The sequence below is a fragment of the Genypterus blacodes genome, unplaced genomic scaffold (genome assembly GCF_046128005.1).
Source record: "Genypterus blacodes isolate CSIRO-AG114 ecotype Tasmania unplaced genomic scaffold, CSIRO-AGI_Gbla_v1 ptg000022l_1, whole genome shotgun sequence".
NCBI classification, from domain to species: domain Eukaryota; kingdom Metazoa; phylum Chordata; class Actinopteri; order Ophidiiformes; family Ophidiidae; genus Genypterus; species Genypterus blacodes.
In genome coordinates this window covers 5,817,722-5,838,598 of record NW_027466835.1, presented here as the reverse complement: position 1 = coordinate 5,838,598, position 20,877 = coordinate 5,817,722, and the positions used below count along the sequence as shown (strand labels likewise).

Here is a 20,877-nt window from a genome sequence, read left to right as displayed (position 1 = left end):
ACCTTAGATTACCTGAGCCTGTATTGACCTGCGACGGTCACATCGAGGGACATACACGGCTTAAAAACAGCTTAGGATAACAATGACTCAATTTACCCTTAAAGACCCCTTTAATAAGGAATTCTCAGAGTGGGAGACTAACAACAGTAAGGGAAGCAGGTGTGGCAGAACTGAAGTTGAAAAAAAAATCAGCCAGGCTCATTCGGACAAAACGGACAAAAATGACTTACTAAAGTTGCACGTCCACACTATGAAGACATAAATGCTTTGTTTGCCAGTAATCATCTGCAACATATCAAAGCACCATTCCAACGGCTTTGTAACTGAGAGCAAGCGGATCCAGGAAGCTGAGGGGGGGGGGGGGGGTTGTGTTTATCTCATGAATGCGTCCCCAACTGCATTCACACCTGGCAATCCAGCGACTCATCGATCCGTGTGAGCCACACAGACATACAGTACGTGACCTCACAGATCAGATTGCATTCTGAGAGCTTTTACATGTAACTCCACGTTTAGCTGGAACACACATCCTGGTACAGATTGCATGTGAATGCGAGGTGTCAATGGGGCCTTTGTCAGCAGATGGGAGCTCATCACTCTGCCAGATTGTTTCGCAATAAGGTGAAGAGGCACGTGTGCCGTGTTTACCGGTTACAAACGCTACAAGGAAGTTCAATAGTGTGAATTGGCTATCAATGATATAACATCAAACCTGTTCCCCGGTTTACATGGGCAGTGAGGGACATGAAGGGGATTTTGCAGGACAGAAAGCTTTTGAGAACCAAGCAGGCATGCTGAAGGCAGACTGAGGAACACCAATGACCTCAAACGACTTCAATCAAGAATCAGATTGCATAACTTCAAGTGTCTTATTCCACACACAGTTCGGGCATCAGAGGCTTGCATCTATAGTGTTATGTTCCATCTTGATGTTTTTAACTCCATGCTACAGCTAAGGTTGTATTTATCCACGCAGACCATTCCATTATTTGCCATTTTCTTTTGTTTTATTCCATTTTTGCTACAAAATGTCAAATATTTCACTGGTGATTCTCAAGGCTTCACATTTTAATCTCTGCCATCACTTCATTAACTGTTCTTTCCTGATGACAGAACAAAAAGTGCAAAATACGTCCTCATGGTCTTAGCGAGGGAAACAACAGAATGTGCTGAGCTTAGAAATGTAACATCCTCACAATAAAACAGGACCACAATCTGTATTGTGCAAGAAGGACGACCTCTGCCAGCACAGACGTCAGTTTACATTATTCACAGCCCTGTACGTACACACACACGCACACATGCACACACTCACACACTCTGATGAACACTTATTCTGTTACCAAAAGGGTCTTTGGTAAGGGGACACTCCAGAGCGAGAGCACAACTGATCACTTTTCCTTTCTCCATAGCAACAAGGATAGCTCACAAGGGGATGATGTCACCCACCGGGTTTATGTTCAAGCATATGAGGGTCAAAATAACTATGTTAAAGAAACACTTCACGTGGAATAATTTAATATAAAAACACTAAAGTAACAAAATGAAATAATGGCAATGTTTTTGATTTGCTTGTAAAGTGGGACGCCGGGCTGGAAATCGCCCTCGCTAGGCCAAAGGCTTCAGCATGTTGGCATGGAGACAGTGGAGGACATTCTCTCACATCAAGCAACATGTCCGATCCCATCAGGTACTGCGAGGGAGAAAATCCAAACTAAATAGGCCGACGATGTATTGAGTTTCCTGGTCCGACAGCGACTGCACTCATTTCACGTTCACCGCCGTTGCCGAGATACGGTAACGCGACACTGTGACTCCGCCGTGCAGTGTGTGTGGAACGGCGAGAAACTCCAAGGGTCACTTCCAGCGTCCTCTTCTTACTCTGCGTTCCTGAACCGACACTGTTCTCTCCGCTCCTTTGTGAAGTCACGACTGGATACAATTCTTCTTCTGCTGTCGCCGCCGGCCTTTGGGTCCTGGTGATGAGAGAAAGAATTTAGATTACAGAGAACGAAGCAAAAGCATCATCGGCAGGGCGGGACGAGCGACATGCAGTACGAGCAAGGTCGCAAAACGTTCAAAACTTTAAATCAAATGAAAGGTTCCTCTGGTGACTGATTAATAATAAAATGAGCTGAATTTATCAAATGGGCGTGGCCTATTCTGACAGATCTGTTTTCAGAGATCTGAACCAACTTGCTTCTGCGGGTCAATCTAAAGAACAAAGCTCACTGCCTAAAGTTACACCAGATTTCAGTGAAATCCTTGATGTAGATTAGCTGTAATAAGAAACAGAAACATGAATGTGCGATCACACACCGTCGTCGTCTGCGGTGTTGATGGTCTGCAGCGACATGCTTCTCTGCGTCAGCTTTGAGGGTTTCCTGGTCTTGAACTTCAGTGCACCTGGCTTCTCAATCGTCTCAAATGAGTCGTCCAGCTCGTTTGCTGCTGTGCCATTAGTCTCTGGCTGGACTTTGGGGGTGGGGGGCGGACTCTGCGGCGTGGCCACGCCTTCCTCTATACAGTCTGCGGCCTGATTGGCTGCCCTGCCTTTCAAGAAGTTCCTAAAAGAGCTACGCTGTTTCTTCAAACCAAAACTCTGGATCCTCTTGGAGTCGTCTTTTCCATCCTCCTCCTCCTCGGCAGGCGAGGAGGATGGAATCTGTGTGCTGACTTGGTCCGGTTTTTCACTGTTGTCCACTTTGGCATTCAGGAGGTTCTTCTGCAAGCCGTTCCGCCCACCGTTCAGCCCACCATTTAGAATGTCTCTTTGAGTGGACAGGTCTTGTAGGGAACCTGTTAGGCCTGTGCTGTTCCCAAAAACCAGAGAGTATTTTGGATTGTGATACTTGTGTGCTGGTATCTTCATGCCGATCTGTCTGGACTCTCCAACAGAGACCTGGAAGCGGGAGGTGGAGGTGGGCAGAGGCTTGATTTGCTCCACCGGTGGCTTCATGACTGGCACAGGAATTGGAGGCTTGGTGATGTTAAACTCCTTGTAGAGATCCACCTGCTCCGACACGGCGTACAACTCCCTGAAGTCGTGGTCGAAGAAGTCCACCACTTGCCCAGACATCACGGTGATCGTGTTCCTGTCCACCCGAGAGGAGCTCCAGGTGAAGCTGGGGGAGAGTTAAGGACAGTTTAGGATATAAAGTAGTGTTGAATGCAAATCAAATGTGTTTAGAAGCTCTGGGTGAAGGAGAGCAACACAATCTAGTCTCCCCCTCACTCTCCTCTGATCCAAATGACCTCCTAAGTAAAATTCAGCTCCACATGAGGTTCAGATTGATACCAGGTGAGTGCAGCTGAGCTATTACAGATCATTCATTGTAGATTTAGCAGTAAATGTGAACGTTAAAGGCTGCTTCCTCATCGCTGTGGTCACTAAAGTGGTTTACTATTGGAGTTCTGGTCAGGTTAGTTGACGTCAGTCACAGATAAGATGAGACGGGAAATGTCTACGATTTGCATTTAGACTTAAGGTATGCAAAAGTCATGTTTGAATGCCGTACCAAAAATAATTTAAGTCATTTCAATATTTTCCCAGAGGTGTTTTTATCCTGACACACAGGCGTGTTTACTCACGCTTGGGTTTTAATCGCTGACATTTTCACTTTGGGGCCTAATATTGTGGCAGCATGGAGGCTCCTGGGGACCAATCTCATCTAAACCACAAATATGTCACGTTTTCACATTTGTATCGTTAAGAGTAGCTATGATTTTCGTAAAAGCGCCTAATAATATGAAACAGGCTAATAATATGAAATAGGCAGGCATGTGATACATCAAATGTTTTCTTGTTGAACAATAATATTGCCAGGCAGTTCAGTTACATTGCATTGTGGGCAATGTGTGACAATTGTCCTTTTTTCTCTTTCATTTCTAATTTGTCCTTTTTTCTCATTCATCATAGTACCTCACTTATTGCACTTCTACTCTAGCTCTAGTTATGCTCTTAGCTGTTGGTTTAGGAAGGATATGCGCTTACGATTTCTTGTGACCTGAAGTTCTTTTATCTACCTTTGTTGAACACACTTAGTGTAAGTCGCTTTGGATAAAAGCGTCTGCTAAATGACCATAATGTAATGTAATGTAATAAAGAGAGCGTCCTTAAAAAGCATTCCAGTTGTGTTTCACCTCATTAAAAGCTTATCAGGTTGTTGGTCTAAGAAATTGCTTTCCTATTGTGCCTCCATTAGTCATCTGACCTCATCTAAAGTTGAGCTTTCAAAATGATAGCAGGTCATTATTTAGTGAATCAAACAAGAAATGACTTTCTGAGCAAATTAGTGTTTGGCTCGTTTCTTTTTAATGTTATTATTTATTATTGATGTTCCTCTACTGTTCTTTTCTGATGGTTAGCACTTGTATTGATCATCTTTACTTTCAGCATTCATGTGTGGCTTTTTAAATTCTTTAACAACCATTTAAAACAAAGAGCCTTATGTTCTTATCAGTAGGAATCTGTTTTCTTACCCGCCACATTCTATTTTCTCACGTTTGTGGGATTAAATCCAGCCTGAACCGGCCTGACTTTACTCTGAAGTGGTGTATTAAAATTTGATGAACGGTGCTCACCTGTAGGACCCAAACATGACCTTCTCTCCGTCCACCAGCATGTATTTGGAGCCCATGGATCCTGGCAGTTTACCAAAGGACAGGGCAAGTCCTGCACCTTTCACCGTCCGCACACGGAGACTCTGTCGAGAAACGCCCACTCCATTACACGTTTCAGTAGGCTTAGCATCACACACACGCCCAAATGAGCCTGAGTCAACTAAATCAACCACAGCTTTCAGACAATCCCACTCTTTCATGTATGAAAGGCTGATTTCAGGAGATGCCAAGTCAAACTGTTGTGTTAGCAGTTTAATGCCAACTTCCACCTTAAATAAAGGGAGAAACCCAAAACCCTTTAGCACACAAGCTGACCGCGTCTGTTTACCTAAAGGGATGAGAAGGAAAAGAGTGAAAGAGCATAGTGAGATGTAAATACAGAGTGGGAGGAGGCTTCCCTCTGCTGTGAAACCAGTGTGTGGTGACATATTGGGTTACAGTCTTTGGATCTGTTCTCAGGATGTATGAATGTTGCATTTCTAAGCAGTGACAGTAACAGAGCCCGGTGCTGTGAAAAGGCCTTTCACTGGTGTTTCAACTGACACCACCACCACTGCCCCGCTGCTCCAGATACACTGGAACACAGCGGCAAAACTCTGCTCACCACAGATAAGGTGAGGCCATTGTGTCCCCGTGGAGATAGGATGACAGAGTTGGTTTAGTGAAATGCTCCACACGCTTATCAAGATGGGAACCGACTGGAACTTCTCAGGCGCTGTGACACTTAGAGCTCCACAGACGCCTGGATTAAAGGGGAACGTGTTCTGCTTGTTCACAGCTATAGAAAAGCATCCGGTAAGACAAACTCTTACATGGACTGTCTGGAGAGCTTAGTTTGTGTTTAGTGTACGTATGTATACGCCTACATTGCCTTAAAACAGACACCATAATCGATGTTACGTAAGTTCTCATTCTAGAATCAAACTGTCTGGCTATCGTCCAATGCGGAGGAAAGTTTTACGGAATGAGGCTCACATAACACATTTTAATTTAGCTCCTTACACACCTGGTTAGACACACCCACAGCACACAGCTACTGGCTTCATGGGTGCTGCCATGCCAGGCATCTCAGGAGGGCAATTTAAAGAGACAGTACCTATAGAGGTACGGAATTGGATTTGATTGGTATGATTTCAATGAGATTCAGGGAAACGTCAGCTACTACGTGACTGCTCACCATAAATGAAACCATGCTGTTGATTTTCAGATGTTTGCTTTAACAAATCGGGAAATCTGATGCATTTCACATAAATGAGCAGTAATGGAAAATGTGCAAAACTATTAGTAAGCTCCTTTAAGAGAATAGAGGTGAGTACTCTGCGTTGATGACTAATCTGATAAATGATTTCATCGGCCTATAGATCCATTAATCCAACATGAAGCTTGCAGCGACCGACACTGTCTGCTCAAGGAGTTAAACCAGCTGATGAGTGAGAAGCTTCTTTCAGTCTGTTCTTTCAGTCACTCTTTGTGTATTGTTCCAGTTCGCCTCCTCCCTCCCCTTTGCGCTCTAGTTCTGTTCGCTGGCCGCTCACCCGCAGATGCACTGCATTAATCTGCAGCCGAGTGCACATGTCCAGGAAGTGTGGAACTCCCCCAGCCTCCAGCACGGCGTAGACTGCCACCCCACGCCGAGACGAGGCGTCCAACAGGTCCTGGAGGATCTGCAGGTCTGTCAGGTGGTCCATGACGATGGCCACCACCTGGGAAAGGAAAGCAAGATGGAGGGGAGGAGGAGGAGGAGGGGGGGGGGGGGGAGTTAACATATCAAATGTTGCTTTGTGACAGCGAACAAGAACGGCCTTTGTAAGTGTTAAGACAGCGCTGCAACAAAGAGAAGCAGACCGTCCCCCGATGCCAAGATTCCAAATATTTGCCCTATTTACCTTAATGAGACTCTGGTGGCTGGAATTTTGACTTGTGGTTTGGTTTGTTTGCAGACATTTAGCTTATAGGCTCAGTGCTCAAGTCTCAGTGACACAACTGACAGAATAAAGCAACAACATCTTCACCTCAGTGCATCTGCTTCTGACATTTGTGGGACAAAAAGTCGATTTTCATGACGATAGCCACGTTACACCTCAATGCATTTCATCCAGCACATGAGCTGAATACATATGGTCCATTTCTTTGTAGTGCCCATGAGGACAAACATTTCTGTGGACCAAATGCCCATATGTCTTTGTGCTTTCATGAGCGAAATGGATATTTGGTTAAGCTGTGAGAATAAACACACACACACAGACACACACACACACACACACACACACACACACACACACACACACACACACACACACACACGTGATGATTTCCGATTATCTGAGCTCCAACCCGTCACAGACAACTGGAGCAGCCGCGACAAACAGCTCGACAACAACATTATGACTAATCCGTCTTTGCTTCCACTCCCACTGAGGCGACAAGCGGTGACACAAAGACCAAACGTCGTTATTGGTGTCACGACATAAACTTTACGCACTTCATTTAACAAAACAATTACGGGTGACACCTCGGCGGAACTTGTTTTTCTGGGTGTTTAAGAGGAGCTGCCCGAAAACCTCTTGGACTCGCTCCACCAACGGCTGTGATCAGCATTCTTGTCAAACTGAAAGTTCATCTCAGACACACATGGATCTGGGTATACAGATCAAACACTCGGTTAGGTGACACATAGAGTGATCAAAGTACCTCCTGTACGGTAGCACATTAAGATTGTTGTTCTATCCTGTTTATTCCTTGTGTTCGTTTTAAAAGACTTGATGACCTTTTTACCAACGCTCATTAAGTTGTTTTGTGACACATGTTCCTAAATGCCAAGCTGGATTTCGTGCTTGGACATGACCTGCTGTACAGCTTTATGTGTGTGGGCAGTTAAAGTAAAGATCACTACATGACAGTTACTGAGAGTTCGGTAAGCAATCATTATGTCATTAAAATAATCGATTGATTACCCTTTCACACAGTATTTAAGAGGTTTTACATTGAACCAAACAATTACCATCTGTCCTATAATGTCGGGACCTATTTGGAACGAAACTCCACCTCCATCTGGGTTCTTTGATTGTGTTTGAGACTGGAGGCTTTCTATGCGAGCATGCATGTCTGGCTCTTTATATCTATATAGGTGCTGGTATATCAGGTATTGGAAGTATTGTCTTAACTCTTTGGCAAGCTTTTGTGGAGTGATGATTTACTTCACCTGACGGGGAGCAATCTCGAACACACGATCAGACAATTAAGCTGTCAAAGCCGTGAGCAGACTACTGTTAACACCTTTGGAAATTATTACGTTAGATTATATCCAGTATCCATGGAAGGCAGTGGGTTTATTCACCCAGAGTGATGCAAAGTTTCGCCGTGCTGTAGACTCAAAAGGCAAATCTGTTCTCCTTGTTCTCGTCAGGATATATATATAAACCCTTTCACCTCGCCCTGCAGCCGAGGCCTCCGGCGTCTCGTGTCCAACTGTTGAAATGTGAACACTCAGCGGTTGAGTTCAGGGTGCATACCTGAGAGGTCAACCAATCAGAGAGCGCGGCGGGGAATGGGAAAGTGTCGTTTGTAAACGCCGCCGCAGGGTGGGGGAGGAAGAACAAGCCTTCATCCTCTATCCTGCAAGTCCTGATGCGATGCTGACATTTAAAAGTGCAACGGCTTGGCCATTATGACTCAGCTTGTTAAAACTTGCATCCAACTCTCCCACCGCTGTTACGTCGACAATTGATGTCGTGGGCTTAGTTAACCCCTTCATATTCACTCGCCTCCATGTACAATCAGTTGGGTGGGATGGCGCCATGATGACTGCTGCTTTCATTACATTTCACTTTGAAGTTGATCCACGATTACAGTTTACACAGGTTTGAAGCTGGTTCGTAGCTGTTCATGATTATCAGATTCCTGTCCAAGTGTAACTAAGCAGCGTTAAATAGTCGATTAATGATACACTTCTACCTCCAGCCTCTTTATCCAAATGACAATACTTAAATTTAATGTGGACCTTAATCCAGAAAAACGCGTACATCTCAGCGATGCATAATTCCTAAATGCATACAATTCATATGTTTTTCATATGTTTTCTTGTTACATTTCCCTTATATAAGGAGCGTCATAGAGCATGTGGAGTTATTTATATAAAGCTACATCAATGTTTTCACCTGAACATTATTATTTCTATTTTTGTCACCATGGTTGTTGATTGCCACACTACCGTGCAGCAAAGTGTTTCTAGTATGCAACATGCGTAAGTAAAGCAGCTCTGCAACGTGACGTCTCGTGCTGTTGAATGAGTTTCAGGTAATAACTCCTCAGTGTCACTTTGATTTGTGAAGCCAAGTGTGTGACTTAGATAATTGGACTTGCTGGAACTTGTTTGTGTGCCTTGTAATTGGTGACGGCAGCCTGCTATGAATCTGCACAGAAATATGTCGGGGTTTTCCTTTAAATGAGCAGTGTTGTGTTCCAGTAGAGTCATTTGACTGATTAACTTTGTCAAGTACTTTTTGTTTATGGTGTAATAAATACTGAATGATAACCTTGTAGATGAGCTTACAATTAGGCCTAAACTGTGCCCCTTGTTAATCCAAATTAGATTTTAATTTGACAACACAAATAACTATGATCCATCTAATGAACTCAGTCAGAAACAAAACACACATAAGAGCAGACATGTAAGCGCTCAGCTTAAGGGACTCTCAGGTGGACCAGGTCACGTGACAACAGGTAACCTATCACTTTGAATATTTTAGAGCCATTGGACAAGTAGGTCAGGGGCTGATAGGCTTTATTGCATTTCCCTGATGTTTACCCTCAGCAGCTCATAATGCTGTTCTGTCTGTGATGTAGGGTGACTCCTGATTGGTAAAAACTGTGTCTTTGTTTGACATTTATACCAATATGTTACATTAAATACAAACTTAATTGAACCAATGTGAGGTCAAAGGATGTCAGGAGGGGAAATGTATTTAGAATTATAAACTAAAATTAAATTGAATTAGGCTTTAAGTGGGGACATTTTGCTCTTCTGGGCATTCAGTTGAGATCATCTCCTAGAGGAGAGCATGTCACATCACTTTTTGTCTGTAATTAAGACTGATTGACTGATTATTTATTGTTATTATCCTTAAATAAATTGGGGAATCCCCCAGAGCGGGAAAACCAACCAGCTTCGAGTTGCCTGGAAGTTTTGGTGAAATTGTAGCCATAAAAAGGTCAGAAAAACAAAGTCAAATAAAATCAATTACACAATGTGATTGGTTTGGGTAAATAGTTGGAATAAACTCGCTGTGTACATTTAAACGTATTCTAAGACGCTACATGAGGAAGATGCACTTCATGGCGCGTCTTCAGTGAGCGCACCTGTCTGTCCTCACATTAGAATAAAGGGGAAAGTACCTTGTGCGCCTCCTGGATGAGCTTCCTCACCACCTCCTTGATGTGCGGCCCTGGCTCTTTGGGCGGGTGCGTGTACACGGACACCCGGGTCACCCCCTTATACACGCTGCTGCCGGACCAGCCGAGGTCCAGAGACGGGACCTCCGTGTCGGACATCTGGGGCCAGTAGGTGGAGTGGACCCCGGAGTCCGCGCTGGACTCCATTGTCTTCTCCTGCTCCCCGGAGTCGGAGTCGCTGTCCGTGTCGTACTCGTGGAAGGTTTTGCGGATCCATTTGACCTCCCTGGCGGAGAGGAAGTCCTTCACGTTGTCCTCCCGGAGCCGCAGCTTGAACGCTCCGTCCCCGTTCCTCAGCAGTTGCTCCAGCGCCGCTCGCTGCTCCTCGCTGTAGTAAAACTCCGGCCTGGTCTCCGGGATCTTCTCGTTGACGTGCCCGTCGTCCATGCAGGCCAGCTGAGACTCCGCCATGGCGGAGTTCGGGTCGGGTTCGGTCCTATTTCTGGTAAATCCCCCGCCGCTGCTCTGAGACGCTTCTCCTCACCTGCGTGTACCTGAGTTTACCTGCGCTCAGGTACGTTAGGCGCTCAGGTGACAGGCAGCAGGGGGCGGAGCCAACGGCAGCGCCGAAGTAAAAGAAATATTAACGACTTCCTAGTACATTTATTTCAAAATAAAAGCCACTTTGACGAACGCTTTGAACCCAGTCCACCGAGATCAGCACATCCAGGCGTGTTCATGTTCAGCGGCCTGCATGAGGAAGCAGCTTTTAGTTTCAGGCCTTTACTGTTTGCCATTGATATTTATTGAATAGTTTTTCAGGCTAAACCTGTATTAGTAGTAGTATTGCTTTATCAAATGTTAATATCCCTGAAGAAAAACACTTTGAATTTTATTTATCCCTCCTCCTGCCTTATTTAAATGCATTCCCTTTGAATTTGTTATTGCTATTTATTTTATTTGTCTTTTAGTTATAATTTACATTATATTTCAATGGCCTACACAAAGCATTTTGTCATTGTGTCTAAAAGGCGCTATACCAATGCCTTTGCCTCTTTTTCTCCTAAAAAGTTGCTTGCTCCCAAATCTTAATTGGATAATCATAATTGATAAATTGAATCAAAATTGTGTGTATCATAACTACCCCCAAAGGAATATTAATCACTTGAGGAAAGGGCACACTAAGGGCACACCAAGTGACTTCTAACGGAGGCTAGCTTCTGTCTTCTGATGTGCACTCGGTTTACGATTAGTTTCAACCGCAGTAGAGACAGTTAAAACTGTAGGCGGTGGACGCGTGCTTTTATTTTGAAGACCCTTGTTCCTTACTTGCGTCCTTATTCTGGTTGGTAACATGCATGCCACTGATGAGGAGTCCTGTTGGCAAACCAGCATACATTAATGCACGCATTTCACATGGCCACTGTTAAAGAATCAGAGTTGATCTGATACCTATAAACATAATCAGGACCAAAGTGCTCTGCCTGCTCACTCTGACGCCGTGTTATAAACACATATTTGACTAGAAATCACTTGTAAAATTAACTTTTATTTCCAGGTCTTTGAGCTGAGAGGAATATCAAATGTTTGTGTTAAGCAAGCGGATGTCCTGATAATATATTGAATAAAAAAAAAACATGCTGTAAAAAAATGAAAGCAGATACTACTGAAATGAATCATGGTTGATTAATTCCCGGCGTGAGCGTTTGTCACTTTTACTGCGTCATAACACAGCACAGTCATTTGTATCATCTGCTGTGGTTAAACACTTTCTGTATGCTGGTTAAACATGCAGCGAGCCTTTGGAGGTTCCTGTAGGTGTGTCTCAGCTCCTTGGTAAATAATGACAACAAAAGTACTAAATGTTCAGGAAGACATGACCAAGCACCATGCTGACTGGCAAAGCAAACATGAATATTATGGCTAACTGACTCACAGTTCTTAAATCTGATGGGTCTGTGTGACAAACAGACACACAGCCCCACATGATATGAGTCACTGCCTGCTCATTGTGTTTGAAATCAAGTTTTCAGGGCCTGCACACCTGACGAGCAGGTCTGCAGAAGTGCTAGGGGACAGTGAATACACTGCCTGGGGACTTTTTCTTCACATGGGTGAGGTGTAGTTGGCCGGGAACAGCCCACAGTCCCCCCGCAGCATCCCTTTCCACCACGCTACGTCTGAACGATCCACCACCTCGATGATGTCGCCGGCGCAGAAGCCGAGCTCGTCGTCTTCTTCCGCTCTGAAGTCGTACAGAGCCTTCACTTGGAGAGTAGCTGCCCTCTGGGGGAGAATCACAGGAAAGCGAACACGAATGAGCGCTGATCTCTACAATTGCACAAAATCTTGTTTGTCCTTGTACAACTTGCATAAATATGATTACTGAGCTCATATGAAGGCAAATGATGCCCAAACGCCAAATTGATTGACTTCCACCTCAATATTACAGCCTTGTGAGTGAGCAATGTATCCGGCTCAGAACATATCAATCAACCCGGACACTATCTACAGTAAATCAGCATGTATCAATTAAGATTTATGGGTCATAAGTAGAAAGGGCAGCGGGCTGACCTGAGGAAGAGGCATGGTTTCAGCCATGCGACGGGGGACGAAGGCCGTGCTGACCGGGCTGCTTCGCCCCGTGTGGCCGATGGTGTGTGCTCGCTCCTCCAGACCGATATGCTTCGCCTAGAAACGCAAAAAAGTAATGATCCAGCTTATAATTAAATCTTTCAGAAACAATTTGCTTTGGTTTCATCATCAAGGTCATGATCACATTTATATTCATTTTGAAGTTTGAGATTTGAAAAATGTATTGTTCTTCTGGAAAAACAAAATGAAATTGCTCTTGTGCAGCTTTTATGTCACATCAAAGCCAAATTGAACAGATAATGTGCATAAAGGACTTTGGCTGTTGTTTTGCAGGCTGCTGCATCTCTGTGCCTCTGTCGTCTTCATTGCTGCATCATACCTTTGCCGCCACTTCCAATGGCAAACAGAGAAACAGATCATATGCAGTATTTCATCCATAGCGATCACACGGAGGTGACATACCAGCTGGTTGTGCGGTTGGTCTGAGGCGCGGCGCGGCGTAGTCGCCATGGCTGCAGCCGTGGTGATTCCGCTGTTGTGCTCAGGCAGACTCCCCCTCTTAGCCTGGGGACAAAAACCAAAGCAGACAGGAAACAAGTTCATGCCACGATATTTGAAGTACATCAGGATGTACAGCAGCGTTTTCAAACTGCAGCACCAACAAGAAGTAACCCTCATGATGTCATTAAAGTGTGAAGTGTCAAATGTGGTGTTTAAAATCAGAGGAGTGCCTCTGTAAAGGCTTTAAACCCTCCAGTGGCCTACCGGCTGGAGCGTGGCGGGGCTTTTGCTGTCCGAGCTGCCGTCGTTGAGGTAGATCTCTCTCGTCTTGAAGATGGAGGTGGTCTTGTAGAATTCCACCAGATTGTTGAGGGAGCTGAACTTCTCCGACCACAGGAAGTACTGACATCTGCTGTCCTTCATCACCTTGAGGTGCTGCACGTCATTCTCGTGCCTGTAATCGAGCAGCCACAAAACACCAGTGACCTCAGTCAGTTTATGGGAAAAATAGTTGCATTCCAGGGTTTCATCCGTTTCCTCGGCTGGATTGTCCTCTGCTGGTCAATGTGCATAACTGCAAGGCCTGTTTATCATGACGGAGACGGTCAGCATTCAAGAACTACCAAAATAATGGAATATAAATGTTCAGTATGAGCATAAATGTAAAAATCTCCCATCATGCAGCAAAATATGAAAGATTCTATGAGACAGAAAGTGAAATTAACCTCAAGCTGGGATGTTTCAATCAGCAACAAAATGGGCGTTAATAAGTTTGAATATATTTGAATGAAGGCAATTCATCATATTATATTATTAAATTCATTCATTCATATATTTATATTTATAAATATTATTTTCTTTCATTTCATTTCACTTCAATCAATAATCCTCTTCAGGCACACACACACACACACACACTCACTTGACAGAGATGGAGAAGTCTCCCGGGGAGCTTTGGCACCCTCGGATCAGAAAGTGTCCCACACCTTTGCTCCTCAGGTGTTCCTCTGCAGTGCTTCGGCTGGCCTTCTCCTGGAACCATCTACACACACCACCGGCCCATACCGTAAACAACCTGACATCACATACACACACACCGACACAGAAGTGCATAGCGCGGAGCTGGGTTTCACCTCGGGTTTTGCATCTCCACGTAGTTTTGTGGTATGTATCCTTCCTGTCCGTTCATCTCTGCTTTAAACCACTCATCTTGCGAGCTTAAAATCTGATACCAAAAACACGGAAAGATCAGTGAGATGTTTAAGCAGAGAAACTATTTCATCTAGACCACATCCAAGCTGTCCTGACCTTAAGTATGTCGCCCTTTTTGAAGCTGAGCTCGTCCTGTGCAGTTGCGTTGAACTCGTATTTTCCTCTGGCCTCCATCGGGGGCAAACTGGAAAGGTGTCAGGGAGAAAGTGACAGAACGATCGTGACCGGGGGGGCGTTTCTGTGTAGAGCGACAGAGACGGAGACAAAGTGAAACAGGTCAGGTTAGATGCCAATGCTCAGCCCTTCAGGATGCGGTCACAGGCCGCTCAGAAATATAAGAGAGCTAAACATTTGGTGAGAAGACGCATGGACGGCTGCTTTGAAATGAGAAGAGCAGTTTAGTGAATACTTCAAGTCATAAGATTAAAGTTTGATTAACTACAGAAGAATCATTCTGTCAAATCTAGAATAATCTACATACTTTTAAAGAGATTCTTTGGATGACATTTTCCTAGAATTTTGCCTTTATTGTCTAGAATCGACAATTTAATCAAGAATTTCTTAACATTTTACATAAAAACTCATTGATCCGCTTCTGTTTAGACTGTGCACACTGAGTGAGAACAGGCCACGTAAGGTACAGTCCAACGAGTTAACAAAACCAGAGTGTTTGGCGTTTCGGCTTCCTACAAAATCGAGTAGGAGTCGAGTATTAAAATAAAGGAGAACGCACAGTAGTCTTAAGTTGATAGTTGTTAGTTGAAGTGCATAACGTGTAACATGGCACATGTGGAAAAAGGAAGTGGAAAATCCTTATTTACACAATGCTTTGACATGACACAGCCGGTGGGATGGCGAGGTCAACACGTCATTTGGGAAAATTTCATTCTCAGATTGAGAGATTCCGGCCAAACATCTGAGGCTGCGGTTAAATGTCTGAACAGCAGCTAGAGCATCTGTCAGGACTCCAATCTCATTATAGAGATCAGCCAGTTTATCCTCTCACAGGCGTAAATAAGTGCTGGGTTCTGTTTGTGGTGAAGCGTGCACACTGAGGGATGTGGTCTCATATAAACTGCTTTCATTCACTTGCGCAGCTGCACTTCGCTATGCAGCCTCACCTCGACTCCAAAACGCTACAATCATCTGTCAATCTACACACAGCCTTTAGTGTAAACTGATGATCCACTAAGTTACTGAATTTAAGTAAATTTGAACTATCTGGTCAGATGGCGAGGGACGCCCGCCAGAATGAATTAAAGGAGCCAACAGACCCTTTCATTCATCTGGAAGAATGATTGAGACACAAATATGAGGGCCAAGATTCATCCAACAGGCCTAGGTGAAGCTATACAGTATTTTTCTGTACTTGCCATGAAATACATTACCATCATATTGGCAGACGCTTTTATCCAAAGCAACTTACATTACATTACATTACATTACCACCCTTCACAGAGGGGGGAGCAATTGAGGGTTCGGTGCCTTGCTCAGGGGCACCTCGGCAGGTGGTGCCCCTGAGCTCGAACCGGAGACCTTCCGGTTCCCAAGCGGAAGCTCTACCCACTGAGCTACTGCCTCCCTAAGAAATTGTTTGATCACAGTGAGTCAGTTTTGTAGCGATAAACCTACAGACGACCTCAGAGGAGATTTAACTCCTTAAACCATCTTAAACCATTCATGTAACAGCAGACTGAGAAACACAGAGCAACATGTTTTGAATTCCATCCGCTCGTTAAGGAACCACTTTCCTTGTTTAACCCTTAACATAAACCCTTTAAGTCCCTTACTCTACTCAACTACTTTCTACTTTAATGTTAAAATTGAAAATGATCAAACTCTGCAATGTGGAGAACGATAAAGTGTCATTTGACGACTGCGCGTGTGAATTTAGGAATAAAGGGGTAAATCAAAGGCTGTTGTAGTCAGACAGGCCGCTCTCATCTGACCAAGACTCCTCTCACCCAGTGACGTCTGGCCTGTGTGTCGGCTACTAAAGTCAACACGATTTATTAATGATTGACAGAAGGCCTTTTCCCTTCAAGTTCCATCTGATAAGAACAAGAGGAGCCGTTGAGCGCGCTGGTCAGCAGCCAGCAGGAAGCGTTGCTGCATTCCGTTAGTGAGTTCAGCTGTGTAAAGTTTGCTCTCAGGTGCAGCAACTAAACAATTCAATCACTAATTGATTAATGGTCAGAATGTGCAACTTTCAAACATCGACAAAAGGTCACAAAATGTATCAAACAAAGTAGAAGCTGTGTTTGTGAGGTTGCGTCGGGTTATTGGTTGGAATATCTGCCTGTGAAGCTGCATCTAATTGCCAATAGAGCATTTCGCTTATTTGTGTTTCTCGCAGCGAGACTTGAGGTGCTGTGCCTGACAGAGCGGGAGGAGACAGAGAGCTGTGATTTAGAGCACTGCTGTGTCTTTAGAAGCGCTGTAGTCAAGAAGTGTGGTGAAGAAAGTCGACCGAACACCTCAGTGCGCTTCCTTCACTGGGAAGATGCAAGGCGAGCAGCATCCAGAGCATATTAGATCTAAAATTGGCTGATTTTCTTATGAAAATCTTTAGCCATCTTTTTTTTAAACTTGAATAAACTTAAACTTTTTTACCGTCACTTATCATTCAGTTCTATTTCACGGCCTCCCCTGACCTACAGTGGCTGCTGAAATACGGGTTTAATTACAAATATAATTAACAAATCATTTGGCACGAATACACAGCTGACTCCTTGTGTCCTTTTCTCTCTTGTTCAAACATGTTGGTGTTCCCATTTTTCCCAGTTCATCCCTTAATTTATGCTCTCGTCTGCTGCATACACAGGTAATACAAAAGTATCGGAAAGTAATTTTTTCACTTTAATATCGTGTTTACATTACAGTACATTTTTAAAGTATTGTTGAGTAAACAGTTCCGTCTGTTCCGTCTTTTATCTGATTGAATTCTGAATGTATTTTCCACTCTTTTTCCACATTTTATGTTCATCAGTGAAAAACGCCAAACAAACCCAGTTCACACACATGAGTGTGTTGACCCCTGTGATGGGTGGTTTCACTCTTTTAGAAAGTGTTGCTTGCAGTTTTGCACACAGTTTCATTGCCATATCTTGATTTCTTTCTGCACTTTCTGCACCTGCATGAAGCCCCAGCAGTTTGGTTTCTTGCCGTCTTTGGTTTCTCTTCTCAAACAAGCAGATTAACGTATTAGAATCTGTCTTGTTTGCTGCTGTGCTCTGAGGCTGTCGATCCCCATGAGCAAATATGTTCTTATACAAGTTATTTTTGCTTGTATAACAACGATCTGTCGTTTAAGCGAAATCTATAAAACCCGACGACAAATCTGCAGATGAATGAACCGACTTCTGACCTCTGACCCTGGTGATCCTTGATTGATAAGTTCTGAATCTAGCAAAGGAAATGATCAAACTCTCTTTCAAAAGATCAAATTCTTTTTCACATTTTTGGGAAGAGGTGAAAGTTTGACGGGACAAATCGGGCCTGTAGGACGTATTAGATCATGAAAACACAACTCACGGACCCTTGGGTGCTGCTGGAACTTACTGGAAGTTATAATCATTTATCTTAAATCACTATAGTTGATGTGAAGCAGAACCTGAGCTACGACAGCTATCATTACTTCTGCAAAACTATTTCAAACTGTAGGCTTCCTTATTTCTCAATCAGGTTCTGGACTTGTGGTTGAGGAAAGACGTTCTTGAAGAGCATAATGACACTCAGACGCAGAAATATACGGCTGCTTACAACCTTTTCGGAAAACACTGTGAATAATCTGACCGTCTCTCTTTCCAACATTAGACTTTGAAAGCACTGGGAGAGCGTAACCATAGCAGCAGCCAAAAACAAACAAAGGAATATAATAAATTGTACACATATATGACACAGAAATGAGTCATGATCTGGGAGAACAATTTAACCTGTGGCCTCTGTGACCAGTTTATGATGACACAAATCATTAAAAAAAACAAGCAGATAAAAGTCTAATTTAGAATTAGAGGCAGCAGACATTGCTTTAACCCATTTGGAATAAAAAGCAGAATTACAGAGACTGAAACCAAAAATAATGTGAGCGAAACAGGACGGTAGAAAAAGAGGAAGAACGCTGAGCTGTGAAAAATCAACAATTTCAGGAGGAAGGGTGAGGCGCCAACTTAGAGATTTATGATGTGATATAAACAAACATTCTTCATCTTACCTCGCCTCCTCTTCAAGCGGCGCAACAGTGCGGAGCTGGTGAGATGTTTGCGCTAAAGTTTGCCTCCTCTTCTCCCAAAGACAGAACACAGCATATTCCACTCATCAATGGTGTTGGTTCTGATGAAGAAGGAGAAGACTGGGATGATGACGATGATGATGATGATGAAGGATAACCTAAATGCTGTGATGAAGGTGAACTCGGTGTTGATCTTCTTCTCTCCAACTTTCTGAACTCCCTCAGCCCCGCGCTCATGCTGCTCCTACCGAGCAACAGCGTCAAGATGATATAAAATCAATAGCTTCCGCCAAGATTTTCATAATAAAAGCTTAAGTTCAAGCGTGGACAAAACCGTGCGTTCGTAACTGCATACAGAAGAGCTTCTCACTGTCTTGTGCCGTGTTGTGATACGTCTATTTAGTTAATTCTACACTTGTGGTACATCTCGTGTCATTATATGCATAAGGACGATTCTGTTTGACCTGCAGAGATGTGCCGCGTACGATAAAAGTTCATGCTCTTAATTTTGAGGCGTGGTTTTTGGTATAATGTTCCGGTCTTTGGTTAACTTGATATACCGTGATCGAGAGCGCTCGCATAATCTGCCTTCCTTCCTCCTGTGTGAACGCCTCATCAGCAGATGACACACACACACACACACACACACACACACACACACACACACACACACACACACACACACATTTAGGCGAAGTAAATCACATTGATTGATCGTGATTACCTCTAATTGATCCCTGATCTGTGGGGAGAACATTTATTAATTCTCTCCTTTCCTTTCCCCTTGAAGACCAAAATCACAAATATTACCTTCAACGTCACAGATGAAGACAGTTTACAAATTCAGTCCTGTGAAAAAGCGTTTAGCTTTTTATTGAGCCGAGAAGAAGCGGAACTATGTCATGGATTGATTGTACACGAGAACAGATAACAGAGAAACAGTCACGGTCTGTTGTTGTGTTAGTTTCACACTGCTCCACAGGCACAATCGTGTTGTCGTCACACAGAAACGCACATTTATGCCAACAACCGATAATTGCTAGAGTAATTGAGTGTAATTGTACATAACAGAAAATCACATTAACTTAAGTGCAAATATGATTTACACGGTGATTAAATATCACTTCGCACAGCAGCAGTGACGCTTAGTGCTGCATGTGGAACAGGAGAAAATATAATGTTTTATGTTGAAATGTCCCCTGTTGACAGCAGTTGTGCATTTGGTTTATACATTAATATCACAGTGCAGTTTAGCTTTAGTTTATTCATATATACCAATAAAAATGTGAAATTGTATTGTAACTTCCATAGACCCTACGACATTCAACAGATTATGAAGTATTGAGGACTTGTATCCAAAATAATAGCAATTTGCAGAGCATTTGCACATTTTCCCTTTCATTTCATTTATTAAGCAGCTGCAATCATCGTTGCACAATGTGAAGACATAACTGAAGTTCCGTCCTTCTCAATTATTATTAACTAAGTAACCAGATAGATTCCAAGAAGCTCTGAGGTAAGAAAACCTGATTCAGAGAAAGAAGAAAACGTGTGTGTGTAGATAGATGTGAAGATAGATGTTCAAATCAGATAAATCCTATCATTAAAACTGTCTAGTGATAAGTAAGCCTGCATTCGTCAACGCCTGATAGAAGAAGGATGCGATTTGCAGAAAGTGTGTAGCTGCAGGTCTGACCTGAATGTTGCTCTGTGCACAGAATGCTGCAGGTGAAGCTCTCACACACACACACACACGCACACACACACACACACACACACACACACACACACACAGACACGCACACACAGCCTGTTTGAGGTAGAAGTGTAGTTTGGGGTTTTGAGTAACACAGAAACGGATGTACATATGCCGTGCGCGTGTGCGTGCGTGCGTGTGTGTGTGTGTGTGTGTGTGTAAAATGGAGGGGCGGGGGTTATTTGCATGTGTATTAACAATGGTGTCGCGATTAGAATATGAACAAACACCACATTGATAAGGTAAAACGTTCCCACCGCCACGAGCTTATAGTGAAGAAATGACTGATAGTATTGAGCAAGAAGCTTCACTCATTCACAAAGTCATTCACAAACGGTGCACTAAAATGTATGACTATGAAAGAGAATGACTATAAGAAAGAGATATGTGGTGAGGCAAGAAAAGTCGGTAGTTTATATATGAATAATGATTGATATTGGTAAACCTTTTTTGTAAATACATTATCAGAATGCGAACGCATTAATTTACAATATCTGTATTGCCACCAGATGGGGCTGTGGGTGCACGAATGCCCAAAACAGTTGGGGTCCTGAAACTCACAGTCTCC

General features: G+C 43.6%; 2 protein-coding genes across 2 annotated transcripts; both read right to left on the bottom strand.

Annotated features, from left to right (window-relative positions):
• Positions 1–964: 964 nt before the first annotated feature.
• On the bottom strand, positions 965–11,430 carry fam83fa (family with sequence similarity 83 member Fa). The gene is made up of 5 exons (XM_076142941.1): positions 10,018–11,430; positions 6,159–6,326; positions 4,585–4,706; positions 2,320–3,125; positions 965–1,976 (listed from the first exon to the last, which is right to left on the bottom strand). Exons 1-5 carry the CDS (start codon positions 10,483–10,485, stop codon positions 1,927–1,929), a joined length of 1,614 nt encoding a protein of 537 aa, XP_075999056.1. The 5' UTR covers positions 10,486–11,430; the 3' UTR covers positions 965–1,926.
• A 113-nt stretch (positions 11,431–11,543) lies between these two features.
• Positions 11,544–18,827, bottom strand: grap2a (GRB2 related adaptor protein 2a). The gene is made up of 8 exons (XM_076142942.1): positions 18,536–18,827; positions 14,419–14,560; positions 14,244–14,335; positions 14,033–14,152; positions 13,375–13,564; positions 13,072–13,173; positions 12,589–12,705; positions 11,544–12,300 (listed from the first exon to the last, which is right to left on the bottom strand). The coding sequence occupies exons 2-8, from the start codon at positions 14,494–14,496 to the stop codon at positions 12,121–12,123; spliced, it is 879 nt and encodes a 292-aa protein (XP_075999057.1). The 5' UTR covers positions 14,497–14,560; positions 18,536–18,827; the 3' UTR covers positions 11,544–12,120.
• Between the last annotated feature and the right edge of the window lie 2,050 nt (positions 18,828–20,877).